Below are 18,864 nucleotides of genomic sequence, written 5' to 3'. Positions count from 1 at the left end.
AAAAAATAGAGAAATAAGTTTTTAGTACAGTCTAGGACTCAAGCTCTGCTCTGTCAGCCTCTTTGAAATGTGTCCTTATTTGTTCGCAGGAAATGACACCTGCATAGAGGTTCATTGTGTGGGTGACTACTGACACATGAACTTCTTGCAGCAGTTACAGTGGTTGACTTAATGACCTACAAATGAATTTTAATCCAGTTTGGAAGATTAGACAAAGGGATATACTCCATTGGTAGGGTTGATGTGGGCTAATATAAACAAATTTAGGATTTTTACCTTTTTTAAAAAGTATGGTGCACAATGAAGACATATTTCTCTGGTAACAGATATTCTCCAAGAACCCCAGACTTAGTTAAGAGACAGCACAGCAGCAATAGTAGAGGTTGAGCTGGCAAGCCAATCTCATGACTATGAGGGGCAAGCATTGTTTTAAAGAATAATTTTGTTACAAATAAGTCTGTAATGAACTTAAATACATCACAATCATATCTTGACAAATACAAATTCATTACACATCATATTTAAAATACAACTATTAAGTTATATCTAAATAAGCTAAGGAAAGGCAACTATTACCAAAAGCATTACTAAAATATTTTACCAAATATAAGCCTCATAATCGTGTATATTGAGACATATGAATATTTATTTATTTATTTACATAGATAAGTAAGTATATATCACATAATATATACATGTAAATATATATTTATATCTGTAAATATGCACACACATATTTTGGTTATAATTTAAGAATATACTGATTTAATAAACCAGTGCTTAAAAATCATTTTGCTAATAAAATGAACAGAAATATTGCTTTTTAAAAACCATGGCTTTATCACTTTTTCTCTAGATGTGTGCAGCAAAAGACAAGACTAAAAAAATGTCTAAGAAACATTTATGCATTTTGCTAGACAGTGTATTACAGTATGAGACAGAACAGAAATAGGGCACTTAGCCCAAGTAACTCAGAATCATCATGTCAGAATAACAAGTGATCTCTTTTTACTTTTTTTTTTTTTTCTGTACGTTTTTATACTTTGGCTGTGAAAGAGCAAGGGCCCACCTCTTCTATGTGAGCTCTAGAAACTTTAAAACACATTCAAAAGTAAGTGCACAAAAGGAAGGGGAATGCTGCTTTCAGACACCGTCTCCAGTAGCCCTCTCTGTTGAGACAGAGCAGCGCATTTTGTCTACGTAACTTTGCAGGTATTGCTGGGCAGACTTCACGCCAAGCTCTAGTCATCAGCGTCTCAACAAGAGTTTCTGCTTACTACCTCCTGGCTTGGACATGTAACTGGGAGAAGGTGCTCAGGGGCAGCAGGGGAGCTAGGTGCCCCCCACCAGGCTTCCTTGGTGTTCACTGACATTGTTGGTGAGCTAGAGTGCTCCTGCAACACTAGGAATATCTATCACATTCCCCTTTATATCTGTAGAGCACTGTGTGTCAAATTTAGACCTTAAAAGGATATTTGGTGATTTCATAAAGGAGGGATACAGGAGCTTTGAGACAGAGCTCTACGAAAACCACAGGGAGATTGTGAGGCGGGAAGGGGGATCAACATTCCCAACTGAAAAACACCTGTTTTCTATGACTTTCATGACACCAGTCCCTAGAGCTGATGCAGGCCTTAAAATTATCCTTCTGCACAAATATCTCACAAAGAGAAATTAAACTTCTCGGCCCAGATTCCCAATTGTACATGTCCAGCTTTCTCCCTAGCCTGGTGTCTTAAAAGCCTGGAGATTAGCAGCTTTATAGGATAGGAATAGATGGCACAAGACCCAAAATCAGTAAATATGCCTACTGATAAAAGTATAGTTGCTATAGCTTCTACCAAAGAAATTTTAAAAGAGAATTAACTCAATTACTTACCTTATATGTTTTTTCTCAGTACAAACTGAGAAAGCATTTTATAAAATGCAAACCAATTATCTTTGTGTCCCCCGCAAGTCCTGGAATGTTGCAGTGCATACGGAACTCTTCCAATAACGGTTTGCTGGTTAAAGGAATAGAGAGAGAAACCAAAGATATGGGGGCACCTGGGTAGCTCAGTGGTTGAGTCTGAGGTCATGATCCTGGGGTCCTGGGATCGAGTCCTGCATCAGGCTCCCCACGGGGAGCCTAACTTCTTCTCCCTTTGCCTGTGTGTCTCCACCTCTCTCTGTGTCTCTCATAAATAAATGAATAAATAAAACCTTCAAAACAAAAAAAAAAGAAACCAAAGATGTAGACAAGAGAAAATGTATTTATATAGAAGAACCTGATAGAACCCATAGCTGACTCTTGCCCAGGCTCCATGGAAAGCACCGTATAAATTTTGCTCCCTCCCTTTCTGAAGTAGTTTGGACTTCTCTGTACAAATAGTTGATACTGAAAATCTTAGCAATTTTCATTCTTTGTTGTCAATACTTTTAGCTATATTTACCCAGTATTACATGTTTATTCAGTTTCTTTTGCTTTACAAAATCAGGACTTCCTCGATTGGTCTATTAGTAAAATAATTAAGGAAAAAACGACTTCATACTGTTAGCACTCTCTTCTGAAATATTGGTCTTAGAAGTTAGCTTGGAGTAGAGACAGAAAACATGTCCCAAGCAGGTGTAGTTGAAGTATTTTGTTGTACCTGCAATCAGAAAGGAGGATTCTGGGAAGAGAAACACCAGTTCCCAAATTGAGATTCTTATCAGTGACCAATAAAATAGGAGAATTTTTTAGAGTGTACAGATAGTTTCCAAGGTGCAAGAACCTTCATTTCAAAAACTAGAGATAGCGTTGTCTCCTTAGCAGCAGTTTCTCTCCTTGTTACTTGTAATGATGACGTCCCTATTGTGACTCGTTAGGCAAGTGGCCAATATCCTTAGACGTGCTACTGGATGAGATGATAGGAAGAGTGCAGAAGGCAGCAGAGGGTTTGTAATTCAGCTTTGAAATCTTGGAGGCAGACTAATAAGTTTCATGAACCGAATAACTTATGTTTTACTGATTGAATAAGCCATCTCGTCCAAGACCTCCTCTTCCATTGACTTGCCAGGCGGTACAGAGGATGTCCAACTAGCTAATGGGGCTCCCTTGTGTGAGGACACTGTGATAAACCTCGTTACTCCCTTCCCTCAGTATTAGGGACTGTTTCATGCTGGTCTTCATACCATTTAAAATATCAATTATCACATGTTACGATTCCTTAGCTAGAATAATCCAGGGTGGTCAAAAAGATCTCACCTGCTAAAAATGTATTTATTTAAAAAAGGTGAAACCCAAAGTGAAACCACAATTCTCACACTTGACTGCACACAGAAGCAAATCCAGTGTATTGAATGGGGCAATAGAATAAATTATTTAATAGTAAATGGCATTTCACAATTCTCTGCTCGCTCACCCCTGTAAAAGAACTGTTTGGGCATATCTTTCTGATGCTCTTCTGTCTGGTTAAAGAAGACAACTTTTTTTTTTTTTTAAATGCTATGTGTTCTGATAAAGACACACCACCAGGTTGGTGGCAGTTTTTCTATCTTGGGACTTTGGGTATTTAGAGCTTTGTATTTGTGGAGCTGACTCTGTGATCTTTCATGAACTATATTCAGATTTATAGAGTAAATAAACGAGTTTCAGCTTTTATGCATTTATGTAGGTATAGATGGGTCTCTAGCTTCTCATTCGGGTGCTTTATTGTCCCTCATTCAAGCTTAGCAATTTCAGAATGAGCTTCTGAACCATTTCTTTATAATGAACTTAACTCTGTGCCCATGGCAAACCTATGACTCCCAGTGACATCGGCTCTGATGCTCTGGGAAGGTATCAAAGAGGGATCTCAGAGGAGGAAAGACAGGCAGGGTAAAGAGGGCCTGGGACTACAAACTCAAACTAGTCCACAGAAAGCAAAGGTAATTTGGAAAACTCAATGACAGTTACTCCAAATTAGAAAAGATGTGTCCATGCCCGTTGACACTGCATCATGTCTAAATAGCCTGACATCTGTGCCGTGTTGTGTTCTCCTCGTGTGTGTTTTATGCAGTAGCCTGTGATGTTAGAAAAACTCTAGAGGCATCTTCCACAGGACAGAACTAAGGGAATAGCCTTTCGCTTGATAGGCAGCTGACATCCAAGCCTGAATGCTCAAACCCTGAAACTATGTTTCAGCCCTATTTCTGCCCAAAAAAGGCATCAAAAACAAAGCCCGTTTTATAAATACGTATCTAAAGATAGTACTAGGCCCCCATCCATTTTTCCCTTTTTTCTTTTTCTTTCTTTTCTTTTTTAATTTTTTGTTTTAATTCCAGTTAGCATACAGTATGATATTAGTTTCAGGTGAACAATAGAGTGATTCAACACTTCCATATGACACCCGGCACTCCTCTCCAGTGCCCTCCTGAATCCCCATCACCTATCTCCCCATCCCCCCACCTCTTCTTTGGGACCCTCCATGCGTTTTCTGCTTACTGTCTTCATGGAAGAAAACATTTGAGACATTAAGAATGATTTTTAAGAAATCAGATCACTTAAAATCATGGAGAAACACTGTAGAGTTGATTTCTGGTTTTGCTATTTTGTTTAATTGTTTAATAATTTTGCTTTGAATTTTTAACCAGAATGTGTATTCCCAGGGACATCAGTTAAAAAGAAAGTGCAGGCAAATGAATAAAGTGGCTGCTGTACATTTCAAACATTAACCTGAGCTCTACTAAGGCAATGCTTTTATTAATACTCGATTTAATCCAATTTTTTTCTGCAGTCTAGTTTTAAGACATAGTTCTGCCCAAGTTTAAAAGCAGAAAGGGAAATATGGTATTTGTATGTTATTCCTAGTACTGGAAAAAATCCCAGGAAAAATAAAAACAGATCAGATTTTCTCAGTTTATCTCAATATAATCCGTAATATAAAATTTCTCATATTTTCTCAGTATAATTGCAGTGTTTCAATAGTTGCAAGGCTACATTGACCCCTTCGGTGTGTTCCATTTAGCAAATTAATGTTCTGGATGTGCTAAATTGCTCCATAATGGTTCAATGCAGCTTCCAAAAGTGTTGAATTCCCTCTTTAAACTAATTATGTAACTGTCTAAATCTGATAGCCTCTTGTGTGTGTATATCCGCAGCTTCCCTTTTACACAGTGATGATCCAATGATTTATGCTTAGACTGAGTTATATACACCAACCATTTTAGAGGATCGTTTGATGACAGCACAAGAAGTTGCACGTTGATTACCAGTGAAAGGGAACTTCTTGTTTTTTAACAGTCACAGAACTGAAGATCCACAGTTGGGTATTTTCCAGAGACTAACCAGTATCTCTGGCTCATCTGTGACATCAAAATAAAAACAGCTTCGGCAGCCCTCACTCCTGGCTACCCTATTTCTCAGCATCCCAGAGAAAGCCCCTTGCCTGTATGCCAGGGTCCTGGCCTCAAATCACCCCAGTTCCTCACCTAGCATCCCTCCTATCCATCAGTACCACATCTCCAACATACACACTTACACACCTCAAAACACATTTCCTAGACCTTGGTTCATTCCAAAGTTTGGTAAATCTGCAGTTCATTAAGTGAGAACCCTCCCCCCCCCCAAAAAAAAATAAATCTTCTGACAAGATGTTAATGTAAAGAAATACCACATTGTATCCCTGGCTAAAAGCTAGGTTTTGTTCCGTTTAAATGTATTTTAAGAATTTAAGTCTTATACAAACTAAGATGTTCCCATCTTTGGGCCTTGTAATGAAAAGCGGTAGATACAAAGCAAAAGCTGCAAAAACGTGTAGTTTATCTAAAGGCATAGTTAATGAACCTTTAAGTACTTAGTGAGTATAAGGCAAGCATCAGCTAGAAGAAAGACTTCATTCTATTTTTTTAAAGATTTTATTTATTTATTCATGAGAGAGGCAGAGACCTAGGCAGAGAGAGAGGTAGGCTCCCCACAGGGAGCCCCATGTAGGACTTGACCCCAGGACCCCGGGATCGCTCCCTGAGCCAAAGGCAGATGCTCAACCACTGAGCCACCCAGGCATCCCAAGACTTCATTCTATTTCCAGCTCTAGGAATAGGGAAAAAGGAACCACGTTCTAGTAAAGGCAAGCAAAGGCTGCCCTGAGGGATTGGAAGAAAGTTCTTTACTCACAGATGAGGTTTTTAAAATGGATCATTAGAGTCAAAGTAACAAAAGAAAAATTGCAAGAGTGTTCTAAGGCCCAAGAACAAAATGACTGAGAATCCAAAAGCATCACACAAGCCCTGCGTGAACCAGGACATAGCCAGGATGGCGGAGTTGTAGACCCTTAAGACCAGGAGGAATGAGTTTATATTCAGTGGTTATTTGTCATTTAGAGCGAGGGAGAAAGGTAACACCTTGCAGCTCACCTCCGTGCACATACCTGTATGTGCATATGCAATTCAAGATTATCTCACTTATGGCTTATTAATTTAATGAAGAGTTCTGCTCTTTTATCTTGATTTGTGAAGTGTACTCCATCCTCCTCAACACGGAGGGGGGGCCCACAGGCATGGTTAGTCAGTCCCACTTGGGACTGGTCCAGGCAACACCAGCCCCAAGGGAGGCACTTTTTTCCCAAAGTGGCTGTGGCACCTAAAAGAAAGTGAAAGTCTTTAAAGAAAATGAAAGTCTTCCCATGTGATATTGCAAAGGCATGCTGATTAGCAAATTATTAATTCATTTCAAACCTCCTAGACATCAGTAAGCTGGGAATTTTGTGCTTGCCCTTTGGACGTCAAGCACTTCCCATTTTCCCAGTGACTCCCTGGCGTTCCTTTACTCACCCGCTCGCTGTTCGTTCAAGGAGGATGGGTCGTGTGCCAGGTGCTCGTGCTCGATGCCGGAGTGCAGAGTGGACGGGCACGTTGGCAGGGAGCTCAGGGCCCTCTGAGCGGGACAGAGACGCCGGGGATGGGGAGGATGATGAGTGAGCGCAGAGATAGAGGCCCCGACAGGCTGTGAGAATAGGGACGAGGACCATCTCCGTGAGGCCAGAAACCCTTCCCAGGGCGGGTAATTTTGAAGCTTAGTCTTAAGGATTATGAATGAAGGCTAGCAAGACTCTTCTTGCTCAGTTGCTCACTTGCACACTTCTAGAGTGTTCTAGGCCAGAAAAAGCATGCACTCGGGAGACAGGAGGGCAGCTTTTGGAGAGAACATACGGCCCGAGCATAGCACATGTGTGGGGAAGGAGGAGGAGGGGACCGAGGGAGGTGGCAGCCGTGATCCAGCAGGGCTTGTGTTTACCGGTGTGGTGGGCTCCCATCCTGGACAGACAGGGCTTCGCAAAGGACTTCAGCCGGGAAGCAGTGTGGTCAGTGTGGTGACAACGCGAGGATGGCTTTATGGAGGAAAGGAGAGGCTGAAAACGGGAGGGTGGGCAGCAGGAGACAGCAGATGGGGTTCAGAGAGGAAGGCCTGAACTCGGCTGGGCACTGAAGGCCCAGGAGAGGAGGCAGGCCCACCAGTAGAAAAGGAACTGGGGCCCCCGGGTGGCTCCAGGGTTGAGCATCTGCCTTGGGCTCAGGGGGTGATCCCGGGGTCCCAGGATCGAGTCTCGCATCGGGTCCCTGCATGGAGCCTGCTTCTTCTGCCTGTGTCTCTGCCTTTCTCTCTGTGTATCTCTCATGAGTGAATAAATAAAATCTTTTTTAAAAAAATGGAAATCACACAGGAAAGGAAGGTAGAAGGTGTAGTTAGGAGGGAGTGAAATATGGATTTACAGGCTGGATTTTCTGCAGCTTGAGAATAAAGACGGTGCCTGTTTAGTACTTTGGGGTCCACTTTCTGCTTCTGGATCCTCTTCCCCTGGCTCTTGGGAAGCCTCCAACCTGAGCGCTCTCCCCTTTCCCAGCCCCGTTTGCTCCTTAACCACCCCGATGTGACCGTCCCTGGCCTCCCCTTGCTCCTCGCACTGTGTGATACTCCTTTTCTCTCAAAGCTTGTGAATAGACAATTTAGTCTAAATGCTGTCCCATCTCAGGTTCTGGATCCATCCACCACTACTGTTGCTTTTCCTCCCAAGTCTTTTCACGTTCGCCTCAGTGTCCCAAATGGTTGGCAGTTCACGGGTCCCTTGATGCTGCTGTGTCTCCAGGGTCTCCCTGTCGCCATGCAAGGCATCACCCTCTCCCGGGGGGTGGGGGGGGATCTGGATGGGGCAAAACAAGGGCCAAAACACAAAGAGGGGGACAAAAGAGAGGCGTGGGTCTGACCTCCGAGCACTTCCCAGCCCCGTGAGCAGATCCAGGAGGATGAGGGCACATCTTTGACACCCAGCTCCCGCTTGACATCAGCTCCCTAGCAAGCCGAGACCTGCCCAAGCCCTGGTCTCTAAACAGATGAGTCCCGCACATATCAGCCTTCTTCAGTCAATAAACAGTTGTTTGGTTTTTAAGAAAAGTGACTTAAATATGATTCTTCTCTTAACAATGGCTAATCCAGAATCCTTCAAACCCAAAGGGAGCTAATTCTGGGATGCCCTGACTTTGGACGCCTTTGTCTCTTGGATGAACTTCAAAGCTGGGCGGTGCCTCCTGTCACTACTCCGTCATGTGGTCATCATAACTGTGTGCAGAAGAGGCACTGGGTCCCTTGCTTCAGTGTGATCTCTGAAAAATGGGTCCTGTGGGTTCAGCGTTCAGAGAGAGGGCTGAACCAGAGAGGTGAGGAAGGAAAGGTCCGCCGGTTCCCTGCTTCTCTGAACCTGTCTCCTGAGGTATTAGAACAAGACAGTAGTGGCTCAACTTCAGGCTACTGCCATTTCTGGTTTAAGGGAGCACAGCACTGGCCGAATTTTGCCCCCACCAGCCAGACCTGTGGCAGATGACAACCTGGCAGCAAAGAAATGTTAACAGGTGTTAGCCACCTCTCCACCCCGGCACCGTTCTCACCCCTGCTCATCGCGATCCTCTTGGCACTCGAGACAAAAATCATGTAAATTAAGACTTTCTTGCATCTTTCTTCTTTTGCATTTTGCCTGTCATTCTTGGTACTATGTAGGTAGCAGTCAACTCCATACCAGGTGGACGCATGATTTTGGAAGTTGGCTGATTGCTCTACTTTCCATGGTGATGGAAGCATTTTACATTTTCTCTCCAGAACCTGAGCTTGGCCGATTTCTGACTCATCATCTTGCTACTGAATTCAAAGAAATTAGGACTTTGAGATAATTGTTAAAATGCGTATACCTCAGATTCGTATTCGTTTCTAGAATTGGGTAGATGTAAATTCTCTTGATACTCGTGTTACAGGTCACAGCCCCGTTATTTAGGGTTCCCGGTCAGCCCACCACTGAAAGTTTAAATCAGGCTCTGTTCTGCTGTTTTTGCTGTTGAGCACGCCCTTCATCAGGAATGAGCTCAAGGAATGATTTGTGCATGCATTTTGTTATGATAGGGTGAGTCCTTTTGTCCTACTTCACCGCAGTGACAGGTAGGGTGTCCATATTAGCATTGTGGGGGAAAAAAGTATTGCCATGACGGATGGTGAGATTAAGGGAAGTTTTTTTTTGGGGGGGGGGGGTAAGGGGAGGTTTGCTGGCTAATTAAACTATGGAAGAAAATTTGAACCTAAGGAACCTTCCAGAAGTTGGAAGCGAACATTCTCCCTCTGTATCAAGGGGACAGTGAGGAGAAAGGCAGGTTGGGTAAGTCTCCTTCACAGGCGTCCTCACTGTGACACTAGCCTGAAAGCAGAGGATGTGCCCTCACTTAGCAGCCCCCAGAGTAGGCCTATCCTGGGATGGCCCAGGAAAGACAGGGTAGGGCCAGTCTAAACTCGGGACTTGACCATTTACGGCCCCTCCAGAGGTCTCCAGAATGTGGCCCACCCGACATCTGCTGTCTTGCCTTCTCAGAGCGGGCCGACTTTGGGCTGGAGAAGCCCATGCACGTGTATACGGATACCTCAGAATAAAACCTACATCCAGCTTCACTCTTCTCTGGGTGAAGAGCGTAAAGGTTTGGGAGAGAAGCATCTCGAACATGGTCCGAGTCGATACGTAAGTCTGCGTCCCCTTTGAGAAAGACCAGCTCCGTGTCAGGCTGGATGAGAAGCCCACGCTCAGCCCAGCGCTCCTGCAAGCGGCCCCTCCTCTGGGTTCCACCTGCTTCTCCGAAGCCCGACTCTCACGCACACAGATTCCTTCCAGAAGCAGGAGATCATTTTTAAAACGTGACGTTTGATTAAAGAGGCCATCTTGTGGGAAAACACTGTTGACAACAGATGATCCTGTTGCTGGGTTTCAAAGGCGGTTGGCGAGGACGGCACAGTGTTTCCACTCGAGCACATCTGCCCTATCGATAGTCTATTGACGTCGTGATGGTAACCGTCTGACTCAGGCAGTTTTCCTCTCCGTTGAGGAGCCGCAGAAGATGTGCGAGCAGCCAGGCTGTGTAGGAGAGGCGCCTGGGAGGGTGGGCTGGGCCCCGTGAGCACGGGAGGGGCAAGGAGACCAGTATTTAGGGTTAGGGCGGTGGTGGGAAGGGATCCGAGGGATCCGGAGGGAAGCGAAGGGTGGGCGCCTCTGTCTACACCGAGGGGAGAGGCCGTCTTCACGTCGGGACAAATGCGGCATTTCCACTGACAAGGCCTGAGGCTGACTCTCTGGGCCATTGGTCGATAATCCCACTGCTTAGGAAACTTAAAAAGAGATTTAAAAACACACCGCACAGGCTAAAACAGCAAGTCTAGGCAGAAATGCAATCAAAATTAAAGACGAACAAATAGATAAACATCAGCTCAGGGCATCCCATCAGTGGAAGAGCAGAAGGTCACGAAGAGCCGGAGGGAGTGTGTCTTTGCCGGGGAGAGTCCTTTGTGAAGAGGGTCAATCGGGAGCAAAAAAGAATGTGCTGTGTTAGGAATTTGAAGCTCTGAGGCTGAGCCCAGATGAGTGGGCTGGAGAGCACGAAGCTGATGTTACACCCAGATTCCCTGGAGCCTGGGGCACTGGCCGTCCAAGAGGCTGATGAAAGAAAAGTGGCATCTCAGGTGCACACGCTGGGCAGGGCCGGTTCGCCCCCCCAAAGGCCGAGCACCATTGGGTAAAGCCACCGAGCTGGTTCCATGGGAGGGCCTCTGCTGGCGCGGAGGGCCAGAACTTTGCAGAGGACAGCCGCCGATCGCCGTCTCCCTCCCCTTGTGGAAGAAAAGAAGGGCTCGCCCTTGACTACTGATTTGTTTCTCACTGCCTTCTCCCGAGGCCCCTGGCCGTGGTAATGTCTCTGTTCCATCTCGTTTGCGTTTCCTTGACGCAGGTGCTGATCCGTGGGGAGGGTTTTCACTGATCCACACTGACACGAAAACCTAAACGACATGGAGAATTTTTTCACCAAGCTTTACTTTATTCCTTTTAAACCATGGTCTCTTGCCCGGTCATTAGGTCCTTTCTACCCTTGGTGTGCTTAAATGGCCTTTTAGGAAATGATGGGGATAACGAGGTAATACTTTTTTTTTTTTAAGGTAATACTTTTTTAGACAAAAATCTTCTATGAGGGGGGCAGCAGTTTGGCGCTGCCTTCGGCCCAGGACATGATCCTGGAGACCCGGGATCGAGTCCCGCATCGGGCTCCCTGTACGGAGCCTGCTTCTCCCTCTGCCTGTGTCTCTGCCTCTCTTTCTCTCTTTCTCTCTGTATCTCTGATGAATAAATAAATAAAATCTTTTTTTAAAAAATCTTCTATGGGTCCCAGATCTTTTTTTTTTTTTTTTTCTGGTGGGTAGAATTGGCAAGCCTGGGAGGCCGCTTAAAGTGTGGCCTCGCCCCTGGGCTCCTCCAGCCCCGCCAGCACATGAGCCTGGTGAGAGCCTGGCCTTCCCTTGCCTCCTGCAGCTGCCCAGGCCCCTGCACCCGATTCGGGGCTGATGGACCCTCCTCTGTCCATCCAGCCGCTGCTCTGCAGGCACCAATTCAGGACTTCCAGGGCTCAGCTGGGAAGCGGGGCCCCTAAGATCCGGGCTTAACCCCGTCCCCGTCTGAGTTGCAGTGCCTGCAAAGGTTACTTGGATTTTTATTTTCCGAAGAACCAAAGGCTGATAGGTTGAGAGTCTGAAGTGTGCGGCCTCACAGGGTCCGTGGTGCTGCGCTCAGCCTCCTGTGATACCAAACGCCTGCCCAGCAGGCCCCAGAGTGGGTGGGAAGCCGACAAAAGAGCGGAGGCAAAGGTGGGAGAATGCTTCGTGCGGGAGAAAGGTGACGCTCCCGCTTAGATGGAATGGAGCCAGCAAACAGAAATAGGCAAGAGGGTCAGAAAGGGGCAGGCGAGTGACAGCAGCGAGAACGGAGCCACGACGCGCTTGCAGGTGGCATCATCTCTCCAAAGCTGTCGTTCGCCACTATCCGGCAGGCTCTGGTTTGCGGAAGGATCGTGGGCCTGGGGTCCGGCGCGTGGAAGCCCCAGCAGGGCCCGGTCATTGGACGCCAGGAGAGCCTGATCGAGTCACCTGGGCGCATCGTATTTCCCTTTTTCCATCTGTAAAATGGGAAGGGGTTGGGGGAGAATGTAGCACCGAACTGCCTTTGATGCAGGAGCGTTCATGCCCTTTACGGGTTTCTTCAAAGCACGATGGCGCGTGAGAAATGTCAAGGGATGCCAGGTTTGTGTCCAGGTGAAGACTGAACTTTAAGCTGATTTTTGTCCATAATTCTGCAGAAATAAGCTATGCCTTGTTTGTTTTCTCAGGAGCAATAGTTTCTTTTTAAAAGCAATGACCGCAATCAGCCGTGTTGGATTTCTTTCATTGACGTCTTCATCTGCTGGGGGCGTTTGGGTTGGTGGGGAGGGGAGCGAGTCTGCCTTTTTTCATTTCAGCTCTGCCTTTTATGGGTCCAAACAATGATTGCACTTAATGGTGCATTTCCTTTCTCTCTGCTTCCCCATCTTCACTTGCTTCTGCCCCGAGTGCCCGCATGTGCCGCTGGCTAGGCCGCGTGGCACATTGGCGGAGCAGGTGCATCAGGCCCTCCATCTGACTGATACTGGCCCCTCAGAGTTAATGGGATCGCCTCTTCGCTGGACCCCAAACAGACATCATCTCTCTTTCTTCCTTCCTTCCTTCCTTCCTTCCTTCCTTCCTACCTGTCTCTACGCATGGTGCTACCCTTGCTGAGTCTTCTCCACCTTCATGACCTTAAGTACTAACCACAGTTTCCAAAGCTACTTTTTGACACTCTAAACCCCACTTCTTTTATTGCAAAGTATCATTTAAGTCCTTTTTTCTACTTGTTCTTCCCTGCTGTCCTATATTTATCCCTATTATTGGGATGCTCCCCACTTTTTCCCATCCCCTGGGAACTTCGGTCTTGCCAAAGAAGACTGTTTCTCTTCTGTTCTGCATCTGGGCTTAGTGTAGGTCAAACATGGTGCTAGTCTTCATTTCATTTAGACTTTTCCTTAATGAAGCAGCCTTAGTATCGATCTGAAGCCCAGACTTACATGTGCTGTTGTCCCAAGGAAGTTTCTCGTGTCCCACCTGGAATTTGCGGGGGGGGGGGGGGGGGGGGGGGGTTCTCTCTTCAAACTTCACTGTCATTTTTGAAATGTTCTTTGGTGCCGCCACAAATAGAAAAGTCACCGCCAAATCAGTTCTTTACTAACATGTTGTAGCTGTGATGCATAATTATGATTCTAGGGCAGCTTTTTAAGATATATCCTAACATTTTAATTATATGTTCCACTTCTATTTACTATGCTTAAAAAAACGAAGTGTATAATGAAAAAGCAGCTAATCATGAAATGTCAGGAAATAGGACATCGCATTTCGGTAAATCTAACAAATCATCATTCAAGAGCTCACCCATTTCTACAACATCAGTCCAGGCGAGAGAGATTATCACCACCCCTGCCAACATTTAAGTCCCAATATACCATTATAAAGTATTCAACACTGAGGCATAAGAAACTCTTTAAGTGGATTTATTTTATTACTTTGTTGAAGACATTGCAAGATGCTAAAAGAATATTTTTACATATGCAAATACAGATGCGTATACATGCATATTGTTTTAAAGTTGTATATATTCATATGGCACTGCCATAGACGGCGTAAGTTAGTAAAACTTTAAAAACTCATATAACAGCGAATTAAATCTACTTTGTAGGAAATATGGAGAATACTAAGGAATTTAATATCAGTAAACATGTTCCCTTTGAAACAGCAAATTAGATGTGCAGGCGGATTTTGGTCACACTTCAAAGAATAATATGCTGAGGTGGAGAGCTAGTCTATTTACTCTTTCTCTCGCCGGTGAGGTTTTTCTGTGTTAAACAGGCTTTTGATTACTTCAAAGCACGTTTGAAGTCCTCACTCTGCATGGCTCATGCACAAAGACAAATATCCTTCCAAATTTCTGCAGCTAATATTGCCTCCCCTTATGTTTATAAGTAAGGAGTACCAGCCGTTTGCCATGTAACACCAAGTCGTTGCCTCCTTTATTTAGCTATGACAGCGAAGGTCGTCTGACAAATGTTACGTTTCCAACCGGGGTGGTCACAAACCTGCACGGGGACATGGACAAGGCCATCACAGTGGACATCGAGTCATCCAGCCGTGAAGAGGATGTGAGCATCACTTCAAATCTCTCCTCGATCGACTCCTTCTACACCATGGTTCAAGGTAAACACGAAAGCATAATTTTAAACTGATAACCTTAAATGCCACTATCACCCCCCCCCATAGAATGTGGTGACCCCGCTTTCTGAGATGAACCAGCAAAGGGAAGGTGAAAACACAAATCTCTAGAGATGTTGGTGAAGCAGTGCCGTGACTAGTGTTTATTTCGTGATAGCTACATATCGTAGATCACCTGATGGAGACCCCTGCTTCCAAAAACAACTTCATTGCAGCTCTTCACGTGCATCATCAAACCCTTTCTGAGTCATCTGCTGCAGCTTTGGGGAGTGGGTCCTCTTCATGGCCGTAGAAGTGCAGTTATTTGAGACCAATCACATTCTGAATCCACACACGACCCTTCATCTCAGTCCACATGTGATGTGATCACTGGAAATTCCATACCAAATTCTGCACGTCCATCTATGTGATAGCTAGACTTTTTTTTCCCCCATTCAGTCTGTAGGCGTATATGTCTGATGCATTCATGATGGAACCTCCTGCCATGTTCCTTTTTGACATAATCTTGGAAAAGCCTGTTTACAGTAGTAAAAAGTTACAATTGTGCAGTCATAGCTCTAAAAATAATTACTAAATCCGAATTAAACCTTTGTGACTCATTATTTTTACCAGTTCCCTCAAGTAATCTCTGCAGGCCTCTAAAATTGATACTGCTTGAATTCATTTCTTACCCAAATGGTCCAATACAATTCAAAAATTTTAAATTGAGGCAGTAGCCTATAATGCAAGGGGAGGAGTTCTATACAAAATAGAAGGTGGCTCACTTTTTTAAAAGTCTGTTTCAGAGGAATATCTTCCTATATTTTTGGTATACAATGTATAGATATGAAATCTTTTCAGAAGATGTTTTTTTTAATTTTATTATTATTATTATTTATTTATGATAGTCATACAGAGAGAGAGAGAGAGGCAGAGACACAGGCAGAGGGAGAAGCAGGCTCCATGCACCGGGAGCCCAACGTGGGATTCGATCCCGGGTCTCCAGGATCGCGCCCTGGGCCAAAGGCAGGCGCCAAACCGCTGCGCCACCCAGGGATCCCCCAGAAGATGTTTAATACACGATAGATGGGTGTAGAGGAGGGGAGTCTTCTGAGACCCTGGCAGTGACAGCGGTGACATACCAGCCTCCCGAGGGAGCACTTATATCACTCCTGGCAAAACCTTTCACTGCATGTCTGTGGAGACTGGCCCCTCGCTTATTCCATCAGGCCAATGAGAAAAAGAAATCTAAAGTGGTGAAGGATTTTATATGCTCCTGAAGTCCTGCCTTCACTATTCAGCTAAGTCTGTCACAGCACAAAATGCCAGAGATCAAAGTTCTTTTGCTTTGTTCTAAAAGGACATCCTTAGGTACTCTTTATCTCCTTATATATGGAGTTCAATGTTTTAGAAACGTCTGTCACCTCTAACTGCACAACCAACCAAATGTTTAGTTCCGATTTGTAGTTTCCTATTTTCTGCTCCTTGTTTTTCAGATCAGTTAAGAAACAGCTACCAGATTGGTTACGATGGCTCCCTGAGAATCATCTACGCCAGCGGCCTGGATTCACACTACCAGACGGAGCCACACGTTCTTGCCGGCACGGCTAATCCAACAGTTGCCAAAAGAAACATGAGTCTTCCTGGTGAAAACGGTCAAAATTTGGTTGAGTGGAGATTCCGAAAAGAGCAAGCCCAAGGAAAAGTCAATGTCTTTGGCCGAAAGCTTAGGGTAAGCAAGTTTCAGAGAGTAGGTGACGTGTCCCTGAGGGTGGGCCTGGTGCTCATCCCCTCCTCACCCTCATCCTCCCTGAGCCAAACTCAGGGCAGCACCTTCCCTGACAGCTCAGGTTATAGCCAACCGTCAAGCCATTAGATCATTCATAATAAACGCCAGCTATTAGAGAAAAGCCTTTCTTTTCTCAATATATCTGTGATTAAAAACCAGCTCTTCCCTGAGAAATCAGGAAATTGCATGGCACACAATCCCAGATAGCCTGGATGTCAGTCCATTGTTGTTTTATTAACATTAGCTTGATCATCTTACACTTCTCTTTTACCCGCTCACTTCGGATGGCTTCCCAATGTGGGGATGAGGATAAGTAAGAGTTAGCTTAAATACTGAAAAGTGTCCCAGAATATAAATATGTACATGGAAAGAGATGGGCTGGCCATTGGAAGGTGGATTCTTTCTTTGCATTCTCAATATTTTTGGAGTATAGTTTGGACACTTGGAAGAGCATCCATAGCAAAACCCGACTGCTGCCTCCTTGCTCTTGATTTACATTGTTTCTATGAGAAATGCAATGATATTTCTGATTATGCTAGTGTAATTGATCTTTGCAAAATGTTCTGCACATTACCTTGTTGGGTGTTTTTTCCCCTCCCCTCTCACCCTGTGGGCCAAATATATCCAGAAAGCGAGCTGTGATTTATGACAGCTATTTGGTAGAAACAACATAGATTAGGTACTAAAACACAGGTTACACAGAACCACCTTCAAACCACTATAAACTGAACCTGATTCATCAGATAAATGTAGACAACTATTCCTAAAATTACTTCCCCTTGCCATGTAGGAAAAAAAAAAGGATTTAAAATTAAGAAGAGAAAAAAACGTGGAGCATACCATTAGTATCCTTTCTCCTGCACCAAAAATGTTTAAATTACTCCTGTAAGAGGCCAGTGTGATTTACCTTGACAATGCTTCAGGGTAAGAAATAGGTAATACATATTGTCTCTGGCTATTTCCAAGAAATAGAAATAAAGCAATAAAGGATCAGTGGATCAAATACAGCCCATATCCAACCAACCTACAGATTACATTCTGAGTCCACTTCAGTTTCAAAGCAGGTGTTTGGGACTCTCAGTAAGGGACCTTCTGGCACCAGTGCTGTGTCCTCCCACCTCCCGTATCTCCCAGGCTGTGGGAGCCAGGATACCTGAGCTCCAAGCCCCGGACTCAGGAGCTGTGGCAGGCAGGAGCTAGGGGACAGGATGCCAGAGAGGAGGTTATTCAGAGAGAGGAGTAAGGAGAAAAAGGGAGAGAACCCTAGAGGGAACCTCAACAGAGTTGAAGGTAAACTCAGAGGAGAGAAAGCCATTTCCAGAGTTGTTTGGGGTCCCTTTCATAGGGTTGGTCTGTTGCCCTGTAGACTCCAGCTCCTGCCTCTCCTTCCACTGAACCTGGGAATCAGCGGCCTGCACCCCCCCCCTTGTACTGCCCCCACCTACTGCTTCTTTCCAGGGCCCTCGCTTCCTAGGGCCATGGTGAACTAGCAGCTAGTTCACAGGCTTTATCTTATCCAGCCATCCCCACCATGGGCATGATGTACATGCGCACGCACACGCACACATGCAGAGTCATCACACCTATCCTCTGACACAAGACTTCATTCACCAAAAGATGCAAAGATGCTGCTTACATTTGTGCTCCTCATTCTGCACACCAGAGAAGCCACAGCACTGAGCAGATCCCAAACCCGTGAGTTCTAGCTCCACTTCTTGCTAATAGTAAATCTTACAGGAAAATCATAATGTCTCTGAAACGTCATTTTCCTTATGTATATCAGGATATGCATATAGGATATGTCATATTATCTAGAGAATATCATAACGTTATACAGACATAATACAGACATCAGCTACGTCTAGACATCGCCTTTAGAGCACAATGTATATATTATACACATTGAGTACCGGTGATGGATAAATACCATTTACCCTGCCCTGCCTCCATTGCACACAACTGTTACAGCATCAAACGATACCACCTGCAGGTACTTTACAAATAAAAGGCATGATTATGGGCAGCCCGGGTGGCTCAGCGGTTTAGCGCCTGCCTTCAGCCCAGGGCGTGGTCCTGGAGACCCAGGATCAAGTCCCACGTCGGGCTCCCTGCATGGAGCCTGCTTCTGCCCCTCTCTCTCATTGTGTGTCTCTCATGAATAAATAAATTAAATCTTAAAGAAAAGAAAAGGCATGATTATATAGTCCCTAACCCGGAGAATCGCTACCACATACGTGTACGTTGGGCGTTTATACCCACCCAGCAGGTGGATAGAAAAGAGCCATTTAGCACCCAGGTTAGGAAAACAGGGCAAAACAGGAAAGAGTAGTAAAAACGCTTTGCCCGGAAGCTGATCACATAACACGCTGCCTTCTCTTCTTTGAGACAAGCCGCATCTGAGCGTAGCCTCTATCTCTTCATAACATGGCTTTTCTAGGCATAAAAGAAAATCGGGCAAAGGAAAAGAGAAGATCCT

General features: G+C 45.0%; 1 protein-coding gene across 24 annotated transcripts in view; it reads left to right on the top strand.

Moving 5' to 3' along the window:
• The window catches only part of TENM3 (teneurin transmembrane protein 3), a 2,512,213-nt gene that overhangs the window by 2,474,060 nt on the left and 19,289 nt on the right, over positions 1 to 18,864 (top strand). For all 24 annotated transcript variants that reach the window (XM_072763857.1, XM_072763858.1, XM_072763865.1 and 21 more), the window contains 2 exons: positions 14,430 to 14,605; positions 16,096 to 16,331. In XM_072763857.1, the coding sequence (XP_072619958.1) occupies positions 14,430 to 14,605; positions 16,096 to 16,331 (412 nt within the window). The remainder of the gene's footprint in view (positions 1 to 14,429; positions 14,606 to 16,095; positions 16,332 to 18,864) is intronic.

Source organism: Vulpes vulpes, chromosome 7, assembly GCF_048418805.1.
Source record: "Vulpes vulpes isolate BD-2025 chromosome 7, VulVul3, whole genome shotgun sequence".
NCBI lineage: Eukaryota > Metazoa > Chordata > Mammalia > Carnivora > Canidae > Vulpes > Vulpes vulpes.
The sequence above is the reverse complement of the archived record's forward strand: the minus strand, read 5'-3'. Positions and strand labels throughout refer to the sequence as shown.